A 22,530-nucleotide genomic window follows, 5' to 3' on the forward strand; every position below is an offset into this window, starting at 1 on the left:
GTCAAGGCCATTTCCATGGAGGTGCTTTTAATAGAAACACGACTTAAGTAATTTCAGAGGAAGATAAAAACATTCCCATCAGAATCCATTTTTTATTTTCCTATTTTACTGCAGTTTATTATAGAAGTAACTGAGAGTGGCGGCAATGAAAGCGACTCCTTAGGTGCCCGCAAAGGCTAGGATCCTGCTTCCGGGGGCACTTGCCCTACTCTGGCTCTGCACATTTGTTCTTGGATGAGAAAGACGACCAAGGACTGTCTGCTTCTCTCTACAGGTTTACAGAGAGCCAGCGCAAGAGCCCCTTCACCATACCGAAGGGATTTTGAAGCTAAGCTACGCAATTTCTACCGAAAACTGGAAGCCAAAGGATTTGGTCAGGGCCCGGGTAAAATTAAGTGAGTATCTAGTATTTGGTCCCAAATTAAGGGAATAGCCTTTCTTATCTATTCACTGTTTGCATCATTGAATACTATATATATGTCAATATGGTAACACTTAATGGCCTGAAAGAGAGGAATAGGAAAATTAGAAAGTTGAAAGAGAAAAAGAAAAAGTGTTCAGGTACTTGGGAGAAATGGAAAAGACAGGAAAGGGGAGGAAAAATAAAAAAATTATAAATATAAGACAAACAGGGACATGAGATCAACAATAGACTTTTACAGAAAACAAAGACCCTTAAACTGAGATAAAATGCTCTATTTCCATTCATGTAAGAGTAACTGAACCAGGCAGTGGTAGTGCACACCTTTAATCCCAGCACTCGGGGGGGGGGGGGGTAGGCAGATGGATCTTTGTTAGTTTAAGGCTAGCCTGTTCTACAGAGCGTGTTCCAGGACAGCCAGGACTATTATATAAAGAAACCTTGTCTTGGAAAACCAATAATAATAATAGTCGAAGCAAATTTTAATTCATTTCTCAGATTTGTGGATGCTTAGCAACTTTGCAAAGAAGTCCAAGTAGAATAGGTGTTACCTGAATTCTGGGTTTGTTATTTTAGCGGAAAAGCTGAGCTCAAACTTAAAATCCTAATTGAAGGCAACTCCTAACCTAAGAGACAGGATACCAATTGACAGAAAAACATTTTTAAATGTAGTTGAGAATGTCCAAAGATAAACATCCATATGTTCATATATTCTTTGTGTGCCAGTAATTTGAGTGTGTCGAACCCAGTACCAGACTAATAGAACCTTTCCCTTGTTCACTCCTCTCTCATTAGAGAAGCCAATGAGTGAAGCCATACTAATGAGCACCCACGGCTCACATACAACAGTGCTCAGCACCCACTTCAATGCTTCCGTTCACCAATACCTTTTATTCTCAGGCTCATTATCCGCCGAGACCACTTGCTGGAGGGGACCTTCAACCAGGTGATGGCATACTCCCGGAAGGAGCTCCAGAGAAACAAGCTCTACATCACCTTTGTTGGAGAGGAGGGGTGAGGCACCGAGAGCTTCATACAGAGAGATCAGTGTGGGGAAATCAAATCCCAGGAGTGAGGGGTAATTTCTGTCAGGAAAGAATAGAGTAGCTGTAAACATTGGTCTAAATTAACTCAGAGCAATCTTATCAGTAAGCTTTTCTCTTCCCGGGCATTGTCAAGCCTTGCTCTTTAAAGAAAAAAAAGAAAGAAAAGAAAAAGGGAAAAGGGTTATTGCCATGTCCCAGAGTCTGAGATCCCATGGCCAAAGTATAGTACAAATTAAAATCCTGAAACGCTGGACATTTGCTTTGTAGGTGGAGTAAAATCCTGAGGGGAGGGGGAACCTCTTCCTCTAAAATGGATATATCAAATTATATACCAAAGATCTGTGTGCTTTTTGTGACTTTATGAATCACTGAAGTGTGTAATGTAGCTACCTAAAAGGCAAGTGAAGATGCACTTATAAGGTTGTATGCATACACACATACAAACATACACAACACACACACACACACACACACACACATGCACACACGAAAACATATATTTTGCAGGAAATTTTTCCTATGCTCCACAGTAAGGCCTTGTTTGTAATGGGCCAGCAGTGTGTTTTGTCCTATAGATATTTGATGACCGAAAGAGGGAAGTTTGAAGACAACTACCACAAGAGTTTATTCACAGACATATGTTTAAAAATATCCCAAACCATGGCCAGGCAGTAGCAGCCCACACTTCTAATCCCAGCATGTGGAAGACAGTGGCAGGTGAATCACTGTGAGTTCAAGGCCAGCCTGGTCTACAGAGAAAGTTTCAGAACAGCCAGGACTACATAGAGAAACCTTGTCTCGAGAAACAAACAAACAAACAACAACAACAACAAAACAATTACTACACCTTCATTTTCTACTATAAATTGATGCCTCTTCTTGGAGTTCGCTATAAAGAAGAGAGACTGCTCTCTGCTTCTTGGGCCCCATACCTGAAAGACCTTGCTATGATCTGGATAAGAAACTGTCACAAAGGTGAACTTCCTGGACCTGTGTTTCCTTTGCAGCCTGGACTACAGTGGCCCTTCTCGAGAGTTCTTCTTCCTTTTGTCTCAGGAGCTCTTCAACCCTTACTATGGACTCTTTGAGTATTCTGCAAATGACACTTACACGGTGCAGATCAGCCCCATGTCGGCGTTTGTAGAAAACTATCTCGAATGGTAAGCTCCCTAATCTTGACTCTCTTGTGGTTAAAAATTGCTCTCTTTCTTAGTCAAAAGTTAGTGGCATTTCTCTCCAGTAACTGATATGGAGCAGTTAGCCAGGAACGGTTGGATCATAAGAATAAATAACAGCTATAGAGAACATAAGATAAATTACCAAAGGCATTGATATTATAACAACTGTCAATTGGTATAAAATAGCCTAATTGTCTACTTAAAATACTCCTATAAGGCATAGATTTCAAAGATTAAGAATGTCAGTGAAATCACAGATGTGTCGCTGAATGCTTCCCAGAGCTATTCATGGATTTAAAAGGCTCTTACCTTGAGCCAGTATGCCTTCAGCACTGGATTTGTACCTTATGGTAAATAAAGTCCGCTGAAGACGTGTCCTCTGTAGTCTGTATGCTGGATGGTCTCTGTCAGTCTCCCAAGTATTACCTGGGTGGCCAGTGTGCTAGCCAATGAATGTTAGATGTTGGAAGTCATCATGTTACCAATGATGAAGGGGAGGGGAGAGGCAGGGAGATGTGTCTGTGTATGTCAAGTAGTTGGCTGAAATTCTAGAGTTGGTTTAATTCTACCAGTGAACTTCATGGGACATATACACCGCTAGAGTTTGATCTAACTGCTGACCTCAGGTTCCAGGCTATCAAACTCCAGAGTTATTCCCAGTTAATGAACTCTGTTCTCAGGCACTGGGGACAGATCTTCCTTCTCTGTACACTTCAGAGACTGGGGACAGATCTTTCTCTGTACACTTCAGACACTGGGGACAGATCTTTCTCTGTACACTTCAGGGACTGGGGACAGATCTTTCTCTGTACACTTCAGGGACTGGGGACAGATCTTTCTTTCTCTGTACACTTGAGTTCTTGGACACTTCCAGCTGCTTTCAGTTTTTGAACTGGCATCTGGCCTTCTCTCATTCCACAACTGTCTCCCAGAGATTCTTCTCATCCTGAGGGTGTGGCAAATCAAGCACCTCCCTGAATTGTGGTTGTTTCTGTTCATGGTCATCAGACCCCAGGGTAGCTCGGTTTTAAATACTAGGCTCCTTCTGGGGGAGGGGTGCTGTGAACTGCTGTCCTTTGGACATGACTTCTCCATTACACATGCAAACTCACAGCAGCTCTGGTTAGCTGCCCAAGACCTGCATAGAATAAACTGACCAGAAATTCCAGCATGGAGGTGGGATGTATTCCTAAGGCCTCACCGAACTGAGTAGCTGTTGGTGGTTGATGATGGCAATGGGAAGAAGCGGCACTTTTCTATAAAGTGTTGCCCCTGGCAGGATGCCTGAGCCAGTGCATAACCCCACAGCCATGTGCATATATGGGTGTGTGTGTGTGTGTGTGTGTGTGTGTGTGTGTGTGTGTGTGCTTGTCAACAATTAATAAAAAAGGCCATGGATTTGAAAGAAAGCGGGGAGGGGATTATGTGGGAGAGTTTGGAGGGAGGAGAAAGGGAAGGGGGAAATGATGCAATTATACTAAAGTCCTCTTATTTTTCTTTTTAAAATTATTATCCTTTTTTGAGATTATGAGCTAGAAGAGGAGATGGCCTAGAAGGAGGAAGTATGGGCACCTATGATTAAGATGCGCTGTATACGTTTATGAATTTCAAAGTATAAAATAAAATAAACTAGTTTAACAACAACACGAAGATGGAAATGAGCCACAGTCCTCTGGTGAGGACCCCTTTGGGGCTGACCTAGTCCGCCGGAAAAGCCACTGGGTCGAGAGCCACATGTGGACTTGAGACTTGTCTTGAGTAAAGATGTCAGTATCGCCTCACCATAGTGACTGGGAGGCCAGGGCAGATGCATGAACAGCTGGCAAAGAAGTTGCCTCAAAACCAGGCACACTGTCTTCAGAGTTTGCAAATACTCCGTTATCTTCAGGAATACAAACACAAAAATCAGCTGCAAAATCAGCTTCTGACGAATTCTAAGGATTCAAACCCATTTGGAAGAGTCACCTAACTGGGCAGGAGGACTACTGGAACCTCACTAGGGACAGACACTCCTAAGCCTTAGTGGCGGCTATATCTATCGATACGCCACCTAGCTCCTCTGGAGCCAGAAAAGGCCATGGTTAGGTGAAAACCTAATTAGAAAGAAAACAGGTGTACTCCAGTTTTGGAGTTAGGGGCAGAAAGAGCAAAGCCTTCATAGCAAGTAAGCCACAGGACGGTAGACCAGGCAGACAGGAAACTCCATAGAGCAGCCAAATTGAGGGCAAGCTACAGGTAGCCTTGCAACTCAGCCAAGCAGTTCTCTAGAAAAATGTCTAGAAAACAAGTTGCTTCAACAAAGATTGAAATCAGTAAGGGCCTTTATATCTGTAGGTGGCAGGGTCTACACCACCGGCTCTTCCTAGCAATCACATTGTTCTTTGATGGTGTAGCTGGCAATATTGAATAACAATGGTCGGTCAGGTTCCCTGTCATCACGTTGTAATTGCATGGAACTGTCTCCCACTGTCTTTGAATACTAACAGCCATCTGTGATTGATAGTCAAGCCTCCACCTCCCAGCATGGAGTGACCTAAACAAACACATTGTTCAGAGGGACGGGTTTCTGTTTTCTTGGGTCTAGGTTCTCTTTGGGTCTAACTTGGGTTTTATATTTCAGATTCCTCAATTTCCCTTCTTCAGCATTTCCTCTTCTTAAATAAGTAACAGTAGTCTGATCTTGGAACACAGAAGGTTTTGTTTAGGACATCCAAACCACACGACCGTTGTTTATGGTAAAGAATATGAAGAGAAAAAAAAGAATATGAAGAAGAAGTGATGTCTCCTTATATCGTCAATGGGCAGATTCATTGAGCTCTTTAAGATGAATACTATACAGAACTCATTGAAACGGGTGAAGGGATGCCCAATGGTACAGCACATGTTTTAGGACATGTGATGCCCTTGGTTCAACCTCGATTCCCATAAATAAAGCTTCAATAAAAACACAAATTTTAAAAAATAGTACAAATGAAGATTCTTAGTAATGTAAATTCCTACTGACTCTTACACTTCCCTGCCTTATCTGTGTTGCAGGTTCAGATTTAGTGGTCGTATCCTGGGGCTGGCTCTGATCCATCAGTATCTCCTGGATGCTTTTTTTACAAGGCCCTTCTACAAGGGACTCCTGAAGCTGTAAGTGTCCTGTAGGATGATTCTGCCCAGGCTTTCTGCAGGATGACAGCGCCGACCTTTCTTATGTCTCTGGCCTTTTTGCTAATTTGGCTCCAACCATTTCTAATAAGTTTCCATCTATTTCTTGTTCTGAGTGCCTATACATTTTCCATACCTTTTAATGTAACAAAATGGCATTGGGAGACTTTATGTAGGTATAAGAAATTACTCTATTGCCGGGCGGTGGTGGCGCACACCTTTAATCCCAGCACTCGGGAGGCAGAGGCAGGCGAATCTCTGGGAGTTCAAGGCGAGCCTGGTCTACAAGAGCTAGTTCCAGGACAGGCACCAAAGCTACAGAGAAACCTTGTCTCGAAAAACCAAAAAAGAAAAAGAAATTACTCTATTAACTAAACTGTATAATGGACATTAATTCATTTATATAGAAATGGTAACATTGTGAATATTGTATTACATTGTTGAGTAGAACTGACTTGTTTTTTAGTTACCTATGAGTCAATAATTATTTCATTTTTTATTATTGAAACTTTAGTAGTTTCTTTTCTAAGGGAAATGATTGAATAAGTTAAAACTATTGAATTACTGCTTCGTCAATGTACTCAGAATTATCAAGTAATTATGAAACCGATTGTGCTTTATTGAAAATAAGCATAATCATGTTTGGAATGAGGTCTGGAAGACCTTCGTTCACTCATTTTCTTGCTGCCTTTGACTCTCCCAGGCCCTGTGATTTGAGCGACCTAGAATATTTAGATGAGGAATTCCACCAAAGTCTGCAGTGGATGAAGGACAATAACATCACAGATATTCTCGATCTCACCTTCACTGTTAATGAAGAAGTTTTTGGACAGGTTTGTGTGATGTGGACTTGGAAAAGACATTTTATTGTTTGCTATGGTTAAAGCTAAAAAAAAAAAAAGCTTAGCCATCTTAGAAGGTTTTAAGTGCACATTGCAGGGCTCTTAAGTGCATTCCCATGGTTTGGCATCCAATCTCTAGAAATTTTTGCAAAACTGAAACTTTACCGATTAAACCATACCCTTTAATTCCTCCCACCCCCTAACTCCTGGGAAATACCAGATAATTTCTATTTTATGATTTTGACTCTAGATAGTTTAAACAAGTATCTGTTTCTGTCATCCTGGTGGTTATTGTGACTAATGTTGCTGACGACATTAGTGACCAGAGATCTGGTTTGCCCCATACTGCCGGTCCTTTTGTATTGCATGTACTCATATAAGCAATTTCAGGTATAGGAGTGTTGAATCTCACTGGTTCCAACCAATGTCCTCTGCAAGAGCAGCAAGTGCTCTCACCTACCGAGCCCCTCCCCAGCCCCAGGACTTCTTTTTTGAACAGCACTGCCAGGGGCTCTTCCTTCCTTCCATCACTTTGATGGTCCTACAATATGATATGGCTCTACCCTATGCAGGGGTTTTGAAAATCAAATATAACCATGGATCATTAAACAATCCAAATATACCATAAGATACAAGGTATCTTCAAAACTATGTAATAGTTCTTTTACTACATCCACTTAGTCCTCCAGTACGCATAGGTCTCAATACTACATAACAAGAAATTTCCCATGTATTTGCTGCAAGAATTTACTAATATAATATTAAATCTGTTGGCCAAATGGGTGGGAGACCCATTCAAAATTCATACTAAATCATAAAACACAAATAGAGAACACCGCTAACAGCAAAGGATGGGTTAATGATATCTAAACTGATAAAACATTTCCGAGATATATTTTTCAGAGAAAAAGATAATGAATAACAGAGTATATGCTGTATATGTATGTATTATGTGTTTATTTATGTGTGTGTATTAGCTTAGAAAAACATATGGAGTATATTTTTATATCTCTAGTACATGAAAAGCAGCAGACAGAGCCTAGCTCCCGGTTGATGAGTTTGTCTTTTGAGGCATGAGTGCATGCTGAGTGGAGACTGCTCTGCTCCTTCATGATCTGCTTCCTCGCCATGTTTGCAGCCAGCTCGGAGAAACAAACCTTTCTACCTGCTTCTGCTTTTCTTCTTCTCATTGGGTGCCCAAGGAAGGGCTTGCTGCGTAACAGCCGCAATCTGCTGCCCTAATTGAGATTCAGAGACATCGAATACCTGGCCGTAGTGTTGAGAGTATAGCTCTTCTAAGATATTTAAAAATGGGTTCCAACAACAAAAACTTTCCTGGTAACTTCCAGGGAAAGAAAAGGGCCTTTTTGCACTGTCGCCCTAAACAAAAATGTCTCCTCGGGAGACAAGCTGACTGATAGGCATAACGAGCCTCCTGTTTACTTGCAAGGTAACAGAGAGAGAGCTGAAGTCTGGAGGAGCCAACACGCAGGTGACCGAGAAGAACAAAAAGGAGTACATTGAGAGGATGGTGAAGTGGCGGGTGGAGCGCGGTGTGGTGCAGCAGACCGAAGCCTTGGTGAGGGGCTTCTACGAGGTAAGACCCCAGGTGACCTAGGAAAGTGGGCCACAGTGCTCTGCTGTGGAACCTGTGCCTCTCCTGGAGCTCAGTGAGGAGCAAAACCTCAATAGCTCAGAACAGAGAGAAAGAAGCGAGAGAGGCAAGGTTTAAGGTCTCACGCCCAGAGGGGGTGGAACCTGTAGCTGGGCCGGATGGATGGACTGTCAGAAGTTAAATATTCTCAGAGAATTGTCATTGGTTTGGCCCTGTTGTGCCAGGTGAGGAAGCATCCAGTGTTTCCTGGGTAGCTAGGCGGATGTGGCGTTTCCCTCAGTCCACTGAAGCAGAGTAAGCAGAAGCACTAGGGAGTACTAGCCTCTCCTGCTGGGCATCAGTTCTGCTACATGTCGTCAGGCTGAGCAGAAAACTGAGAAGACAGACAGACAGACTTCCCGTGCCCAAAAATGGTGTCGTTATACTTCAATTTAGAAACTGAGTTTAGAAGTTTCTTTTCTAATTCAGTGCCCACCACTTGTTGGTCCAAAGCGGGCAGCACTGGAGACATTCCGCTGAGCCTGGCAGACCTGGCAGAAGATGGGAAGCCATAGCACAGAGTTCTGCCCAATCCTTAGCAGGGAGGGCAAGGAAATGGGGGGAGGGGGCTGCAAGAAATGCATGACAATTTCATGAGAAAGACATGCAATATAACTTGAAAGCGTAAATATGACTTCAGAAAATCAAGTTGGGATTGTTAGTGAAATCAGGAAGGGTCTGAAATGCTAAGGAGCATGGGATTTTTCCCTCCGTTCCCAGCCCACGAAGGACTGTGTTGTAACATGCTAGTCGGTGACTACCGCTGGGGCTTCTGTAGTAAAGAGCATAGGCTGGGCATCTTCTAAGCACCAGGAATCCGTTTCCCACAGTCTTAGAGACGGGCAAGTCCAAGATCAAGACGCTGGCAGATTCTGTTGCTAAGGACCCAGGTTCCAGGTGACAGCTTCTTGCCTCCTGTCCGTGTGTGTCTTCTCTAGGGGCACTAACCCTGCCTCAGGGCCCCGTGATCTCATTTTGAGATTATAATGCAATTACATCATTTAAGGCTCCAGAGAGCTGGGGGTAAAGATTATAACATCTGAGTAAGATAGGAGAGATGAGTGTTAAGAGAACCGCCATGATCTTGAATTTGGAAATGGCTGCCTTTCAAAGGGCAAGTGGTAAATGATAGTCACTTTCCCAGCCTGACAGCAACAACAGTAACCATGGCTACCACCTCCTCATGTGCTGATGCTATTGTCTTCCAGGTGGTGGACTCAAGGCTTGTCTCCGTGTTTGATGCAAGGGAGCTGGAGCTGGTGATTGCTGGTACTGCCGAAATCGACCTGAACGACTGGAGGAATAACACTGAGTACCGGGGAGGTGAGCAACAGCACTTTTGATAAGAAATGTTTTAAAGAAAAATTGTTGAAATAAAATTGATACAGTGAAAAACTGGCCATCCTAAAATAAACAATTCAATAATATTTAGTGCGTTCAAAATTCTGTGTAACAGTGACTTCTACCTGGGTCTAAAATACTTTCGTCGTCTAAAGAAAGGTTGTACCCATCAAGTAGCTGTTCTTACCCCTCATTTCCATGTTCAGACACGGGACATCTCTACTCTGTCTCAGTAGACTTACAATTCTAGAAATATCACAGAAGTACTGCCATACAAAACACGGTCCCTGTGTCTGCCTTCTTTGACTTATTGTACTATTTTGAGATTCATCCATGTTGTGGCATGATCTAGTATTTCATTCCTTTGTATAACTAAGTAGTAGTCCATTGCATAGTTCACACATTTGCCATTCTGGGGATTAAACTTAAGGCCTGGTGCCTCCTCAGCAAATGCTGTATCACTAATGAGTATCCTGAGCCCTGTTTATCACTTTTCTAAACCTTCAAAGCCTTATCCTTACTTCAGTACAAAATAGCTATTTGCACAGCTTCTAACTGAACTTCTTTCAGACAACAGTAGCCCCTGGCGTGGCTGTATAAAAGCACACAGATAGCACACCTCCTGTGTGTGAGCTCTTGAGTAGCCTGTGCTCTGTCAGAGAAACATCTCTCTCTTCCTGGAGAATTTTAGCCTGCTTTGCCTCGGTCCATGCTTGCTTCCACAGAGTTCTAACTATTCTCTCTCTATCTCTATCTCTTTATCTCTCTATCTCTCTTTCCTCTCTTCATAATTTAAGAAGTTATTTACTGAGTCATGTGTGAACTTCCCTTTGGTCTGAATGAATAAAGCTCATTTCTGTCCATATTAATTCACCATTTCTTAACAACACAGACTGTGATTCTTACAGTATGACTATTTCATGTTGATATAGGGATTATTGCTCCAGAACACCTGAAACTTTAGATTAGTCATCTACGGCAGAAAAAGAATATGAACCACGTGTGTAGTTTTGAATTTCTTTCTTTCTTACATTTGTTTGTTTATTTGTACACCCTTGGTTGACTTAGAACTATGTAGACCAAGCTGATCTCAAACCCACAAAGATCCTCCTGCCTCTGCAGCCTAAATTTTGCATGTGCCGCCACACCTGGCACTAACTAAATTTTTTAATAGCCATATTAGAAAAAGTACAAACAAGCAACTGCAATTTATGTCTTTTAATTTAATATGTCCAAAATACTATTTCAGCATGGGATTGGCATAAGAAATCCTTAATGCAGAATATGGATACCTCTGTACCCTTGCAAACATCACTTGCATCAGACCAGACTGTTATCTCCCCCCCCCCCCCAAAAAAAACACAGCCTTATTACTCACAGAAGACTTTGGTAAGATTTGGCCTCAAAATTTCTCTTTTCAGGTAATATAGAGAAATCCCAACCAGTGTAACAGAGGGGGGGAAAAAAAAACAAAGGGACACCTGGAGTGGCATTTCATTTGTATTTTAATAAATAAAGCCGGCCTGGGGGTTGGGAGAGTAAAACAGCCACCCTGGTCAGCCTTACAGACCAGACAGTGGTGACACACACCTTTAATCCTAGTAGCTACACACTTTGCCGTAGAAACTGGGTAGTAGTGGCGCACGTCTATAAACTCTAAAAGGTTTATAAAGTGGGAGGAGACAGTTCTCAGGCTCAGGCTCATTCTGAGATTCTTGAAGGTAGGATCGCCATTTCGGACTGAGGTAAAGGTACAAGCCAGTGGCTGGCTGTTTTACTTTCCTGACCTCAGGTTAAATCCCAATTTCTCTCTCTCTCTCTCAGTTTTTATTAATCGTGCTTCAGACACCAACTCAACCTCCTTCAATCACTCAGTTGTAAAACCCGCTTGAAATTGCCATGCAGATCAGTTAAGAAAACTACTAGCCTAAGTATTCTGCCGACCCAGTAAGATCCCTAAGGTCCCAGCATCCCCTGACCTCGACTCTACAGACAACTTGTGTGAGCTGACTTCCTGATGCCTCATGGTTTTCTCATTTTCCTTATCTATTTCTTCTGCTAAGAATGTCCTTTCTTTTTGCGCTACTACACAAAAACACAAAAGCATTCCTGCTTCCTTCACGAAGCTTTCTCAGTTTCTACCCACATTGTGTCCCGTCTCTTCAAATGCCTCTTCCCTTGTCATGATTGTATCTCTCAAGCCTAGCCTCCTAAATGGTGCCTTAAAGCAGCTTCCAGCCCAGGCTGACTCAGAGAACAACTGTGTGGTGGATACAAGCTTTTCTTGGGGGGCAGTCATGACTGCTTGGAACCTATCTTCTTCAGCCAACTTTACATGTTACCTCTCTCTGATCTTAAAACCCAGACTCTCCGATGTTACATTGTTTCTGAGAGCTAAGACATCAGAACAAAGAAAACATAGATGGTCTGTCTTTGTTGAACCTTTTGTTCATTACTTACACTCATATAAGGCTGGGCTATTTTAGGTTGTATAGCAGTTGTTTAGATAAATACCTCAGAAGAAACTTCTCAAATACCCAGCACTTTTGTAAAATTGCTATTATCTAAAACTGCTTGTTTTAAAACTTAACCAAGTTATATAAATTAGTTTAGACCTGCCTATCTAAATCCCATCAGCAGCAGAATCAAAAAACCCCACGCTATGGTTCAGTTAACACATCTGTTTCTTCCTCCTTCCTCCACATTCCCTTTCTTCTCACCACGACCTCTTTTTTTTTTTTTTAACCAGGTTATCATGACGGCCACCTTGTGATCCGCTGGTTCTGGGCTGCGGTGGAACGGTTTAACAATGAGCAGAGATTGAGATTACTCCAGTTTGTGACAGGAACATCAAGTGTGCCCTATGAAGGCTTTGCAGCTTTGCGGGGAAGCAATGGACTTCGACGGTTCTGCATCGAGAAGTGGGGGAAAATTACATCTCTTCCCAGGTACAGAGCTCCCACCAGCCTGCATGCTTTGCTATTTGAGTTTGGGTGATCATCTTTTAAGATAGAATTCTTGCTTGCCAGTCATTGTTTTTTGAGTTACTAGTTAAAGATGTAAGTAAGGTGCCTCTAAGACATGGGCTGAGACTATATCCCTAGTGAACTTTTAGTTGTTGATCATATATAAACCTCAGCAGCACCAAAATACCTTTGCTAAATCTATATAATTGGACAATTAATGAAGTATAGCTTTCATCTAATTTTCCCAGACTTCTGTGCTTTCCTCATATAAAAGTTCATACGATGTTGGTGAGTATTGAGTGATTCTATTCCTGAGAAGAACTAACCAAATGTCTGCTCACACCAAATAAAGAACTGAAAACAGATCCAAGGAACGATAGCACCAAAGCACAACTTTGTGAGCCAATGACTTTTATTGGAGATAGAGGTACATGGGTGAGAGGTCACTTACAGGAGCAGAAATGACTCAGACAGACGCATCATCAAACACCCACCGCAGAATGGCTCACTAAGGCTAGAAATGTGGAGTGCGCAACTTGCATGTAGCTCAGTAGGCTTGAAAGTGTTTGTTCCAGGCAGCTTAGTTAGTCTCGGCCTCTTCAGGACATCTTGGCTGACCTGAGAGCATCTCTCAGCAGTCCTTGCTGCTTACATGCCTCAGTTTCAGGGAATGCCTGAAGCTTTTGAGTTGTATACTTCCTAGGTTTTAAATTTTTTTTCCCTGCAGAAATGAAAGTATAATCTCCCCTTAGAATTTTAATTTGATTTTTTAAATTAAAATATAGTCTCATCATTTCTCTCCCTTCTTTTCTCGAGCCCCCATTGTCCCCCTTTCCCCTCTCAGATTCATGATTTCTTTTTCTTTATTACTCTTACATACATATATAGAAATATAACCTCCTGAGTTTGTTTAGTGTTGCTTGTGTGTATGTGATTTTAGGGCTGACTGCTTGGTCCCATTTAGAACTGAGTGTTCTCTACATGTTGCCCAGTTTTGGGTCCGTGTGTTAATTCCCATATCTACTACAAGAAGACGCTCTTCATGTAAGAGCCAGAGGGATAGACGGCACCACAATCTCTCAAGCACAATGGAACTAATACACATATGAATTCACAGAGATTGTGGTAGCACACATAAGACTTGCACAGGTTCAAATCAGATGTAGTTCCATCACCAAGAGGGGAAAGTAGACATGGGGTCCCAACTCTAACCAAGAAGCGATCTGTGATACCAGCTGGCAAAGGGAAAATCAGTTTTCTCCAAAGAAGCATCACAGGGTATATCAACCATACTCCAGGAGAGGCCCCCATGCCCAGGAGTAGTTAGCCAACACAAGATAAATTCCATAGTTTTTTGGGGAGGGGGAAGAGGGTCATTTTATTTTGTTTTGGTAATTTTGTCTTATTAGTATTTTTTTGTTTTGGTAGATTTTTTTTCAAAAAGGAGATAGAGATAATATAAAGTTGCTTGGGTAGAGAGATGGGGAGGATCTGGGAAGAGTTAGGCTTGGGGGGGGGGAACATGATCAAAATACAAAGTTTCTGCATGTGGGAATCCAAAGGTTGTTGACAAACCTGAACATATTGTTTCAGCAGGAGGTAGGACGATACCCATTTGAATGGGACTGTAGACAGACAGTGAAGATGGTTTTCAGGAAGAGAAGACACAAATACACAGCTGGAGTCACATTAAACCTCCTTTGTTGGGTTTTATCATCTTCAAGTGTGGTCTAGAGGACATGAGCAAGACTTTTCTTTGGCACTGTATTGGTTAATATTTTGATTGATAACTTGGGGAAATGAGAAGATTCAGAGAAATCAGCTATATAGAGGATTACGAGAATAATCAGTGAACTCACTAGCACAAGCCAGATCCCAAACCACCCTGAAATTCTACACCTTTAAATTGACTTAAACAGAGTAAAATTTGAGTGTTCTCCATCCTGTGGTGTTCAAAACATTGGGTGTGACGAGCAAATGGTTTACTTCCCAGTAAATTATGTGTAAAGAGATAAGGTTTGAAGTCACCGTAAGTTCAATACAGCTCCTAAAATAATTATCACAATCACAGTTTTTAAAGAGATGTTTCTCAGGAAGCAGAGGCAGGCAGATTTCTGAGTTCAAGACTAGCCTGGACTACAGGGCAAGTTCCAGGACAACCAGGACTACACAGAGAAACCCTGTCTCCAAAAGTAGATAGATAGATAGATAGATAGATAGATAGATAGATAGATAGATAGATAGATAGATAGATGATAGATAGATGATAGATAGATAGATAGATAGATAGATAGATAGATAGATGATAGATAGATAGATAGATAGATGATAGATAGATAGATAGATAGATAGATAGATAGATAGATAGATAGATAGATAGATAAGCTCTTATATTGAAACAATGATTTACAGTATGAAAGGAGTTTATGTGTGTTTTGTTTTTGAAGTGTACACATAGTGTGTGTTCTTATTCCCATTTCACAGGTGAGAAAACTGAGATCCAAAAAAGATTAGCTGACTTTCCAAGATCATAAAGTTGACAAGTGACTAGCCTGCAGTTAGAATTGGGCGTGCAAAACCTTGGTTCCCTTCGTGCTACACTAACCAACACCAACACCAAGCTGCAGGAACCACACCGGAAGCCAGGCATGGTGGCACAGGCCTTTAATCCCAGCATTTGAGAGGCAGAGGAAGGTGAATCTCTAAGTTTGAGACCTGTCTGGTCTACAAAGCAAGTTCTAGGAGAGCCAGGGCTACACAGCAAAACCCAGTCTTAAAAGAAAAAACATAAAAACTCACCGCTGAAGTAAGAGACGCATATAGGAACATTAAATCTAACTGAACTCATTGTGGACGCTAAGTAGACCTTATCTAGGGAAGCTAACCAAGGTGTTTAAGAACTCAACAGAAGCAGCCAGTGAAGACACTGAGCATTCAGAGTGCATTCTGCTTTCTAAATCTGTTTATTCCACCAAATTATCTCCATAGAATTAATATGGTTCTAATTACTTTATGGGATTCTTTCCTACATTTACACTCACAATAGCCATAAAAATGACCAGAGGAAGAAAACCTCGATGCCTGGTCATACCTTGCTCCGGGCTAGTTCACCTAACACCAAAAGCATACTTGGGGTCCTACTGTACCACCAAATATGTCAGCCATAGTCCAGTGGGTAGACTACTTTCTGTCTTTCTAAACACCAAGAAAAGCACTGTAATCTTTGCCCCATCCAGTTTTCTGAGTTTGTTTTTATTTTCAAATATTGTGATAGTATCTAAAGTATTTCAGTTGTCTTCTTTTGAAGTAATCTAGGCCTTCCTGACATTTGGTGAACACAGAACTGTTCTAATATCTATTTATTTCATATTTTCTCCCAGTAAAGTCCTTAAAGCCTACAGGGAGACAGGCAGGAAAAGGTGGGGCTGAGTGAACACAGGAGACAGTTGTTGCCAAAAACAGGATTGGATGTTGGGTAGACAAAACACCAACGCTCTCCTCAGATTCTCCCTCAACAGAAAACCTCACCTTCTCTCTTCCTTCATCCCTTTCTTTATCTTCTGAACAATCTGCACTATTCTGAGTGCTGAGCCGGCTTGTCCTAATTTACTTAACTCAGAACACAGGTATAGGTTGTAAACACTTCCCCAGGGGATCTTGTAATTTAAACACTTAATGTCCTGAATAAAATTCGAGTGATGAGTTTACTTTTATTTTGTGGGTTTGTTTCATTTTCTTTTAGCTTAGTGTCTTTTGGGTGTGTGTGTGTGTGTGTGTGTTCTGGTTGATATATAAACACTATTTCAACACACCGCTCACCCAACCTAGGAGAAAAAAAGCATAAAATTAACTTCCAACTGCACCAAAACACTCTTCTCCATGCTTTGTCAAAAGACCAGCATCAAGTTTCCATAGAAACAAAGAATTGCTGGCAGGAAACAGCTATTAGGGAAAACTCTGTGTGGTTTTGTATCCTCCGCTCTCTGCTGGGTATCCACATAGACGTTTCCTACACCTGTGTGATCCATGTAATAGAGAAGAACATTGCTAGTCGAGGGCAGACACAGGTAAGTGTGCAGACCCTGGACCTACAGAAGGAAGCCCAGTCTGAGCAAGGCCTCAGGAATTGCAATGGTGGGAAGACCACCCCCCCCAGGCTTGAGCAAGGACTGACTCTTCAACTGACCTGTTCTTGGGAGTGGTCACTTAAGCTCTTGTTGACATGTGTTCTGCATACTGGTATGGAGGAGCTAAGCTTATTTCAGAGCACACCTGATGTGGAGAATTGGATCTCAGAATTACAGAGCATTGTTAACTCTTCAGCAAGGCCCAGAACTAAGAGCGAGGCAAGGATGCTTAGCACTAACGATGTCCCTGCCTCCTTCACGTCTAAATTCATAGTTAAACTTCAGATCAGGATAGTGGCACAGGGCTGGCCATTGGCTTGCTCCTGTGGTTACAGTGTAGTATAGTTTTCTTACAAACAGCAGTTAATAACTGTTTCTGGTTCTCCAGTTTCCTGAACGTGTCATGTCTCAATGGCCATGGCTCACCATTTGCAGTGTTCTGTGGTTGTCCTAAATATTGTCTAGCTCACTTTTGATTCCCCTTTAGAGTCATTGATGTATCCAGAAGCAGTCTTTAAAATACTCTGACCAGTGTTTCCTCCCCCATCCAGGGCACATACATGCTTCAACCGGCTGGATCTCCCCCCATACCCTTCATACTCCATGTTGTATGAGAAGCTGCTAACAGCAGTAGAAGAAACCAGCACCTTCGGACTTGAGTGAGGAAGTGGAACTTTGCCTGACATCATCCTGAACCGTGACACCACCCTTTCCGGGATGACTTCCTTTCCCTCCGTTGACTTTGGTATTCCATGGTTTTTATTTCAGAGCAAATTAGAATTGGCAAAAGCTGTGCATGAAGAATTGCCTTCTTCTAAGATCTAACCTTCAGGCTTGTCTCCTCTGTTTCCAATGAACTGCTAGCCTGTATGCAATACTACAAAAGAGCTGTCTCAAGGTCTGTGCACACCTCCACATACCTCCATTCCTAACAATGAAACACGAGTGCGAGTCGCGCCACACTTGACGAAATGGTAATAAATGTTTACTTCCATTTCTATCGTTTAAGGATAATTTCAGCTGTGAGCATTCCATGCTTTTATATGCCCATGTCTTCCAAGCCGAACCAATCACTTTTCATAATTTCTAATGACCAATTCATAATTTCCAGACCTAGAAGCTGACTGATTTTTTTTCCTCTCTATCTCAGCATATCCTATTCATTCTATCCATTCAATGGACAGCCAAGGCCACAAAAAAATTTTTTTTCTTCATTCAACTCATGATTCACAGGTGACATCAGTCCCATCATCCAGAACTAGCCTAGACATATGGTGCATATATGAAACTTCCAGCAATTAACAACAGCAAGAGAAAAGGTTATCATAAACCCAATGGCTATAAGGACTATAAACTCAGCTTGAGAAAGGGAGAGTGGGGAGAGCATCCCTGGGGAACACTCGCCACTCAAGAAGCACAAACTTGTGCGCCATGTCCAAGGAAGCAATCGTTATTGCTGTAGATTGAAAGATGAACCTTTAACTCAAATGTTGCTACATAGAAAGTGACAGGGCAAACAGGAAAAAGGACAGGACCTAGGACATTTATCCAAATACGTGAATTTTGTTCATCTATTCTCACACACATAGTACAAACAGATCTCATGGCTTTTGTTGAAGCCAGGTTTATTTACTTGACCAGTAAACCTTTTATTTCTTTGTAACTTTGATATTTTTCTCACTCTTTTTTCTCTTCTTTTGTTATTCATGGTGTTCCCATTCTGTCACATCTGATGTTCACAGAAACCACATAAGGAGCTGCGGAGAGTGACGGTGCTTGTTAGGGACCACGGGCAATATAAACTTCTCCTTCATCCATAGCAATTTTTTGGAGACATACTGACTTATGTCCAAAAAAACCCATTCTTTTTAGCATTTAGAAAAATATCTAAGAAAATGTGTTTTTAGGAAAACACTTTCGGGCTCCACAGACAGCCTGACATCTTGATTACATTTGAGATAAACCTAACCATAATGGTCATTTGCTATTTTTGTAACCATGTTATCCATGTTGTCTGAAATACGACATAAATGAAAGTGTTTTTCTTCACTGGGAAAAAGAAAAGCTAAAGAGACTCAACTATTTAAATATCCGTTGTTCTAATCAGCATATTAAAACAAGGGGGAAAGTCTGAGAAGGTAAAGCTAACTTCAGATGAAGCCATGCCTCGTGGCTTATTACACCAGTGTGGTATGTTCCTGCTCTCTAAAATATATTTTCTTAGTAAAAATTAATCACAATGCCAAACACTCCTTGCTCCTGTATGTCTGTTGTCAAACAGGAAGTATACATAATGGAAACTTAGCTTCCTATTGTTGTCTAAATAAAAGTTTTACTAAAAATGGAGTATAAGTTGTATGATACACAGCTTAGGAATAGGTCAAATTTGGTCCATATTTCCAGTATGGAAAAACAATGAATTCCAATGGAGTTGTTCTTTATTAATGAACTCAGAACAAAAGGACTACAAAAATCACTTTCACTAAATCTTTAGCTCATTGAACAGCATATTTAGAATTCATTTTATACATACATAAAACTCATTTATTCAAGCATTCAGCGTTTTTAGCACTTACCATTCGTTGAAAAGGAGGAAGTTGTAGGTTCAAGTGTAGAAAGCGGCTCCTGGAGAGGTTTACAGTTTACAAAAATGAGACAATCTATTAACTGGTTTACTGTTTAGTCTACCAACGTACAAAAGAAACAAATTATCTTAGAAATTACATGTGAATAAGAAACTCAGATAAATGTTTTGGGGTTTTGTTTGTTTCGTTTTTGCTAACTTTTAGTTATACCTCTATCCTAATGCCAGGCTCTACATGAATCCCAACAAGCAATCATAAGAGCAATAGTATTTTTTAAAGATTTGTGTATTTATTATGTATACAGTGTTCTGCTTTCCTGTATGCCCACATGTGAGGACACCAGATCTCATCATAGATGGTTGTGAGACACCATGTTCTTGCTGGGAATTGAACTCAGGACCTTTGGAAGAGCAACCAGTGCTCTTAACCTCTGAGCCATCTCTCCAGCCTCAGCAGTAGTATCTTTTTATTAATTATTTAAGAATGTTTACAACGTATTTAAATCATAATCATCCAACACTCTTCTTCCTAATTCCTCCTAGATCCACTCCTCAGCCTTCAGTTCCTGCTCAATTTCATGCCATCTTTTCCTTTACAATCTATTGAGTTCAGCTTATGCTGTCCATAAACTAATTAGTGTAACGCCATCCCCTGGAGGATGTAAACATATCTTATGTGTAAAAAAAAAACTGACTCTCATAACTGGGTTGTAAGTGGCATGCACCTTTAATCCCAGCACGTGGAAAGCAAAGGCAGGCAAATCTCTGTGAGCCCGGTCTACATAGTTAGTTCTGGGACAATCAGCGCTACATAGTGAGACACCATTTTGAAAAAGAAAGAAAAGAAAGGAAGAAAGAAAGGAAAGAAGAAAGAAAGAAAAAGAAGAGAAAAGAAAGGAAACTGACTCTCAAATGCCATTAGCTGTCAATAGGTCCTCAGATAGGGTTGGGGGCCTTATGAAAAATAATAGTAAAATAGAAAAATGAAAAATGGCATCAATACCAACACCAAAGTTACTTAGAGAATACACGGCTTGCTTCATAGAGCCCAACATATGGCTTCAGCTTTGCAGGGAAGAAAGAAATCAAAGGAAAGAGGAGCTCAGAAATTAGTCATGGAAAGACACCTTTTAAATCATATGAGATTAATTTTAAAATTATACATAATTTCAATATATACATATAAACATAACTATACATATAACCATATGTTTATATGTATATACACTTACACATAAGGAAATAACTGGAGAAATAATTTTTCTATTAATTTTAATGGTTGGAGACATAAATCACCTCAAATGACATAATTCTTTGGGTAACACAGATCTTTTGTGACCCTACATAGTTCTTTAACTTTTTTTCTCCATAAAGGCAATTGCAAAATAATCACTTACAAGTCATAACATCCCTAAAGCAATATTTTTATATCTGGTTTTATGAGTATGACATCCTTTATTGGGAGACAATATCCAGTAACATGAAGATGGGACTCTCCCCAATAGAAATTGAGTCTTCACAGTCAGAACTATTCTAGAACTACTGGATTCTCTATGACATCCTGTGTACATGAGCTGGAGAACATTGTGATAAGTTTTTACTACCATCACTATTATAGCACAAATATTTTGGGAAAGTTAATAAATAAAATGAAGTGTGAAATGATATTTTGGCAAGCTTGATTCATGAAAGATTTCAATATTTTTCCTGTTAATAATGAAGCTGCGTCATTCAGCAGTAAGAATGTATGGCAAGCCAGCGAGCTGAGTTTTCCATGAAACTTCTAACAGTATGCAATCTCATTGTCAGTCCATGTGTCAAGCCACATGTCTCAAATTTGGGTTCTGAAAATTTCTAAGTTGCCACAAATGTATTCCCAGTCAAGATGAAACACTTTCAAATGAAAGTAGTTAGAACTTTACATAACAAAATGTGGTGCTTTATTATTCTTCTTGTTGTTGTTATTATTATGATTATAATTACTATTATGTCTTTTGGTGTTTGTTATTGAAACTACTGCAATACTGTATCATACATGTGCAGGGTGACTATTCCAGCTATCACAAGGTCCAAAAGAGAAAGTATTATTTTCCTGTTAATGACATGTAGTCCCTTTGTTCTAGTAGATACAAGGTGCCTAGAGGTAGTATGTAGAGTAAATATCGTTCCATTAGTCTACTTCCTGCAGCTTCCATTATCTGAGGAAATGTCCATAACAATTTTGTTTACAAGTCTTTGTTCTAGTCACTAACAGAAGATGTCCATACTACTGGGCTGATTTTGCTTACATCTTCAAAAGAAATGTCACGTGATACTCAGGCCTCGCTTTCTCTTCCATCATACATCTTCAAGGAATGTCAATAAACTCACTTTGGTATGGCACTGAGTGTGTTTCTTATTGCAAAGAGAAGTCTGTGGTAACACATGAAAATATCTCTCAAACCTGTGCTCTTGATGAATAGTGTAAGCAATGAAACAACACGGAGTGATAGCAGCTTCCAGGGCAAACAACCTCATTATTATTATGCCTATAAATCCATGAATAAAGGAGCAGATTTTAAAAGAATTTCCTTGCACATGCCTTCTAGGGCCCTATACAAACCATATGAGTTTCATTTCATAATTGTCCCTTATGCAGAACAGGAAGGCACTAGTTTGTAGGAAATCCTACCAGCTAAGAAGTTTTTATGAAAACTTCAGACGGGGTCCTTGGAGGGTTACCAACTGAGCAAAAGTCACAAATGACCAATATAATCATAATATCTTTCAGAGCCTGAAAACGACCCACCATGTGGCTCTTCCTATGTAAACAGATTTTATTTATTCTTTGAGGTAAAGAAGCATTTTTATTTGAAAAGGCGTGAGTAGGAACGGGAGAACGGAAACAGGTAAGACCGAGTATGTGTCAGTGAGACATGGTGATAAGACATTTTCACATACATGCCAGACTTCAGAGTTTTCCCAATGAAAGCTAATTTTTCTCTTCAGGTACAAAAGAACTAGCTTAGCTCATCATATTTGGAAAACAGTGGGCTATGTTATATGTCTTGATCTTGTTATTGTCCTGAAATTAAGATTGCACTTCATAACTTCTGACTTCTGTGGTCATATTTTCAACACAGTGCATCATTTGCTAATTATGTTCTGTTTTTTTTTTTAAAAAAAGGGACATGGGCTGGAGAGGTGGCTCAGAGGTTAAGAGCACTGGCTGCTCTTCC

General features: G+C 40.7%; 1 protein-coding gene across 11 annotated transcripts in view; it reads left to right on the top strand.

Moving 5' to 3' along the window:
- The window catches only part of Hecw1 (HECT, C2 and WW domain containing E3 ubiquitin protein ligase 1), a 237,636-nt gene extending 217,364 nt beyond the window's left edge, over positions 1-20,272 (top strand). For 10 of the 11 annotated variants that reach the window (XM_075970173.1, XM_075970169.1, XM_075970170.1 and 7 more), the window contains 9 exons: positions 275-395; positions 1,322-1,435; positions 2,475-2,627; positions 5,682-5,780; positions 6,502-6,631; positions 8,091-8,237; positions 9,503-9,617; positions 12,385-12,583; positions 17,280-20,142. In XM_075970173.1, coding sequence (XP_075826288.1) covers positions 275-395; positions 1,322-1,435; positions 2,475-2,627; positions 5,682-5,780; positions 6,502-6,631; positions 8,091-8,237; positions 9,503-9,617; positions 12,385-12,583; positions 17,280-17,391 — 1,190 coding nt within the window. In that variant the 3' untranslated portion in view covers positions 17,392-20,142. Of the gene's footprint in view, positions 1-274; positions 396-1,321; positions 1,436-2,474; positions 2,628-5,681; positions 5,781-6,501; positions 6,632-8,090; positions 8,238-9,502; positions 9,618-12,384; positions 12,584-17,279 lie in introns of all 11 variants that reach the window. The other variant, XM_075970175.1, reaches the window with a different exon arrangement.
- Positions 20,273-22,530: the final 2,258 nt, after the last annotated feature.

Source organism: Microtus pennsylvanicus, chromosome 4, assembly GCF_037038515.1.
Source record: "Microtus pennsylvanicus isolate mMicPen1 chromosome 4, mMicPen1.hap1, whole genome shotgun sequence".
NCBI lineage: Eukaryota > Metazoa > Chordata > Mammalia > Rodentia > Cricetidae > Microtus > Microtus pennsylvanicus.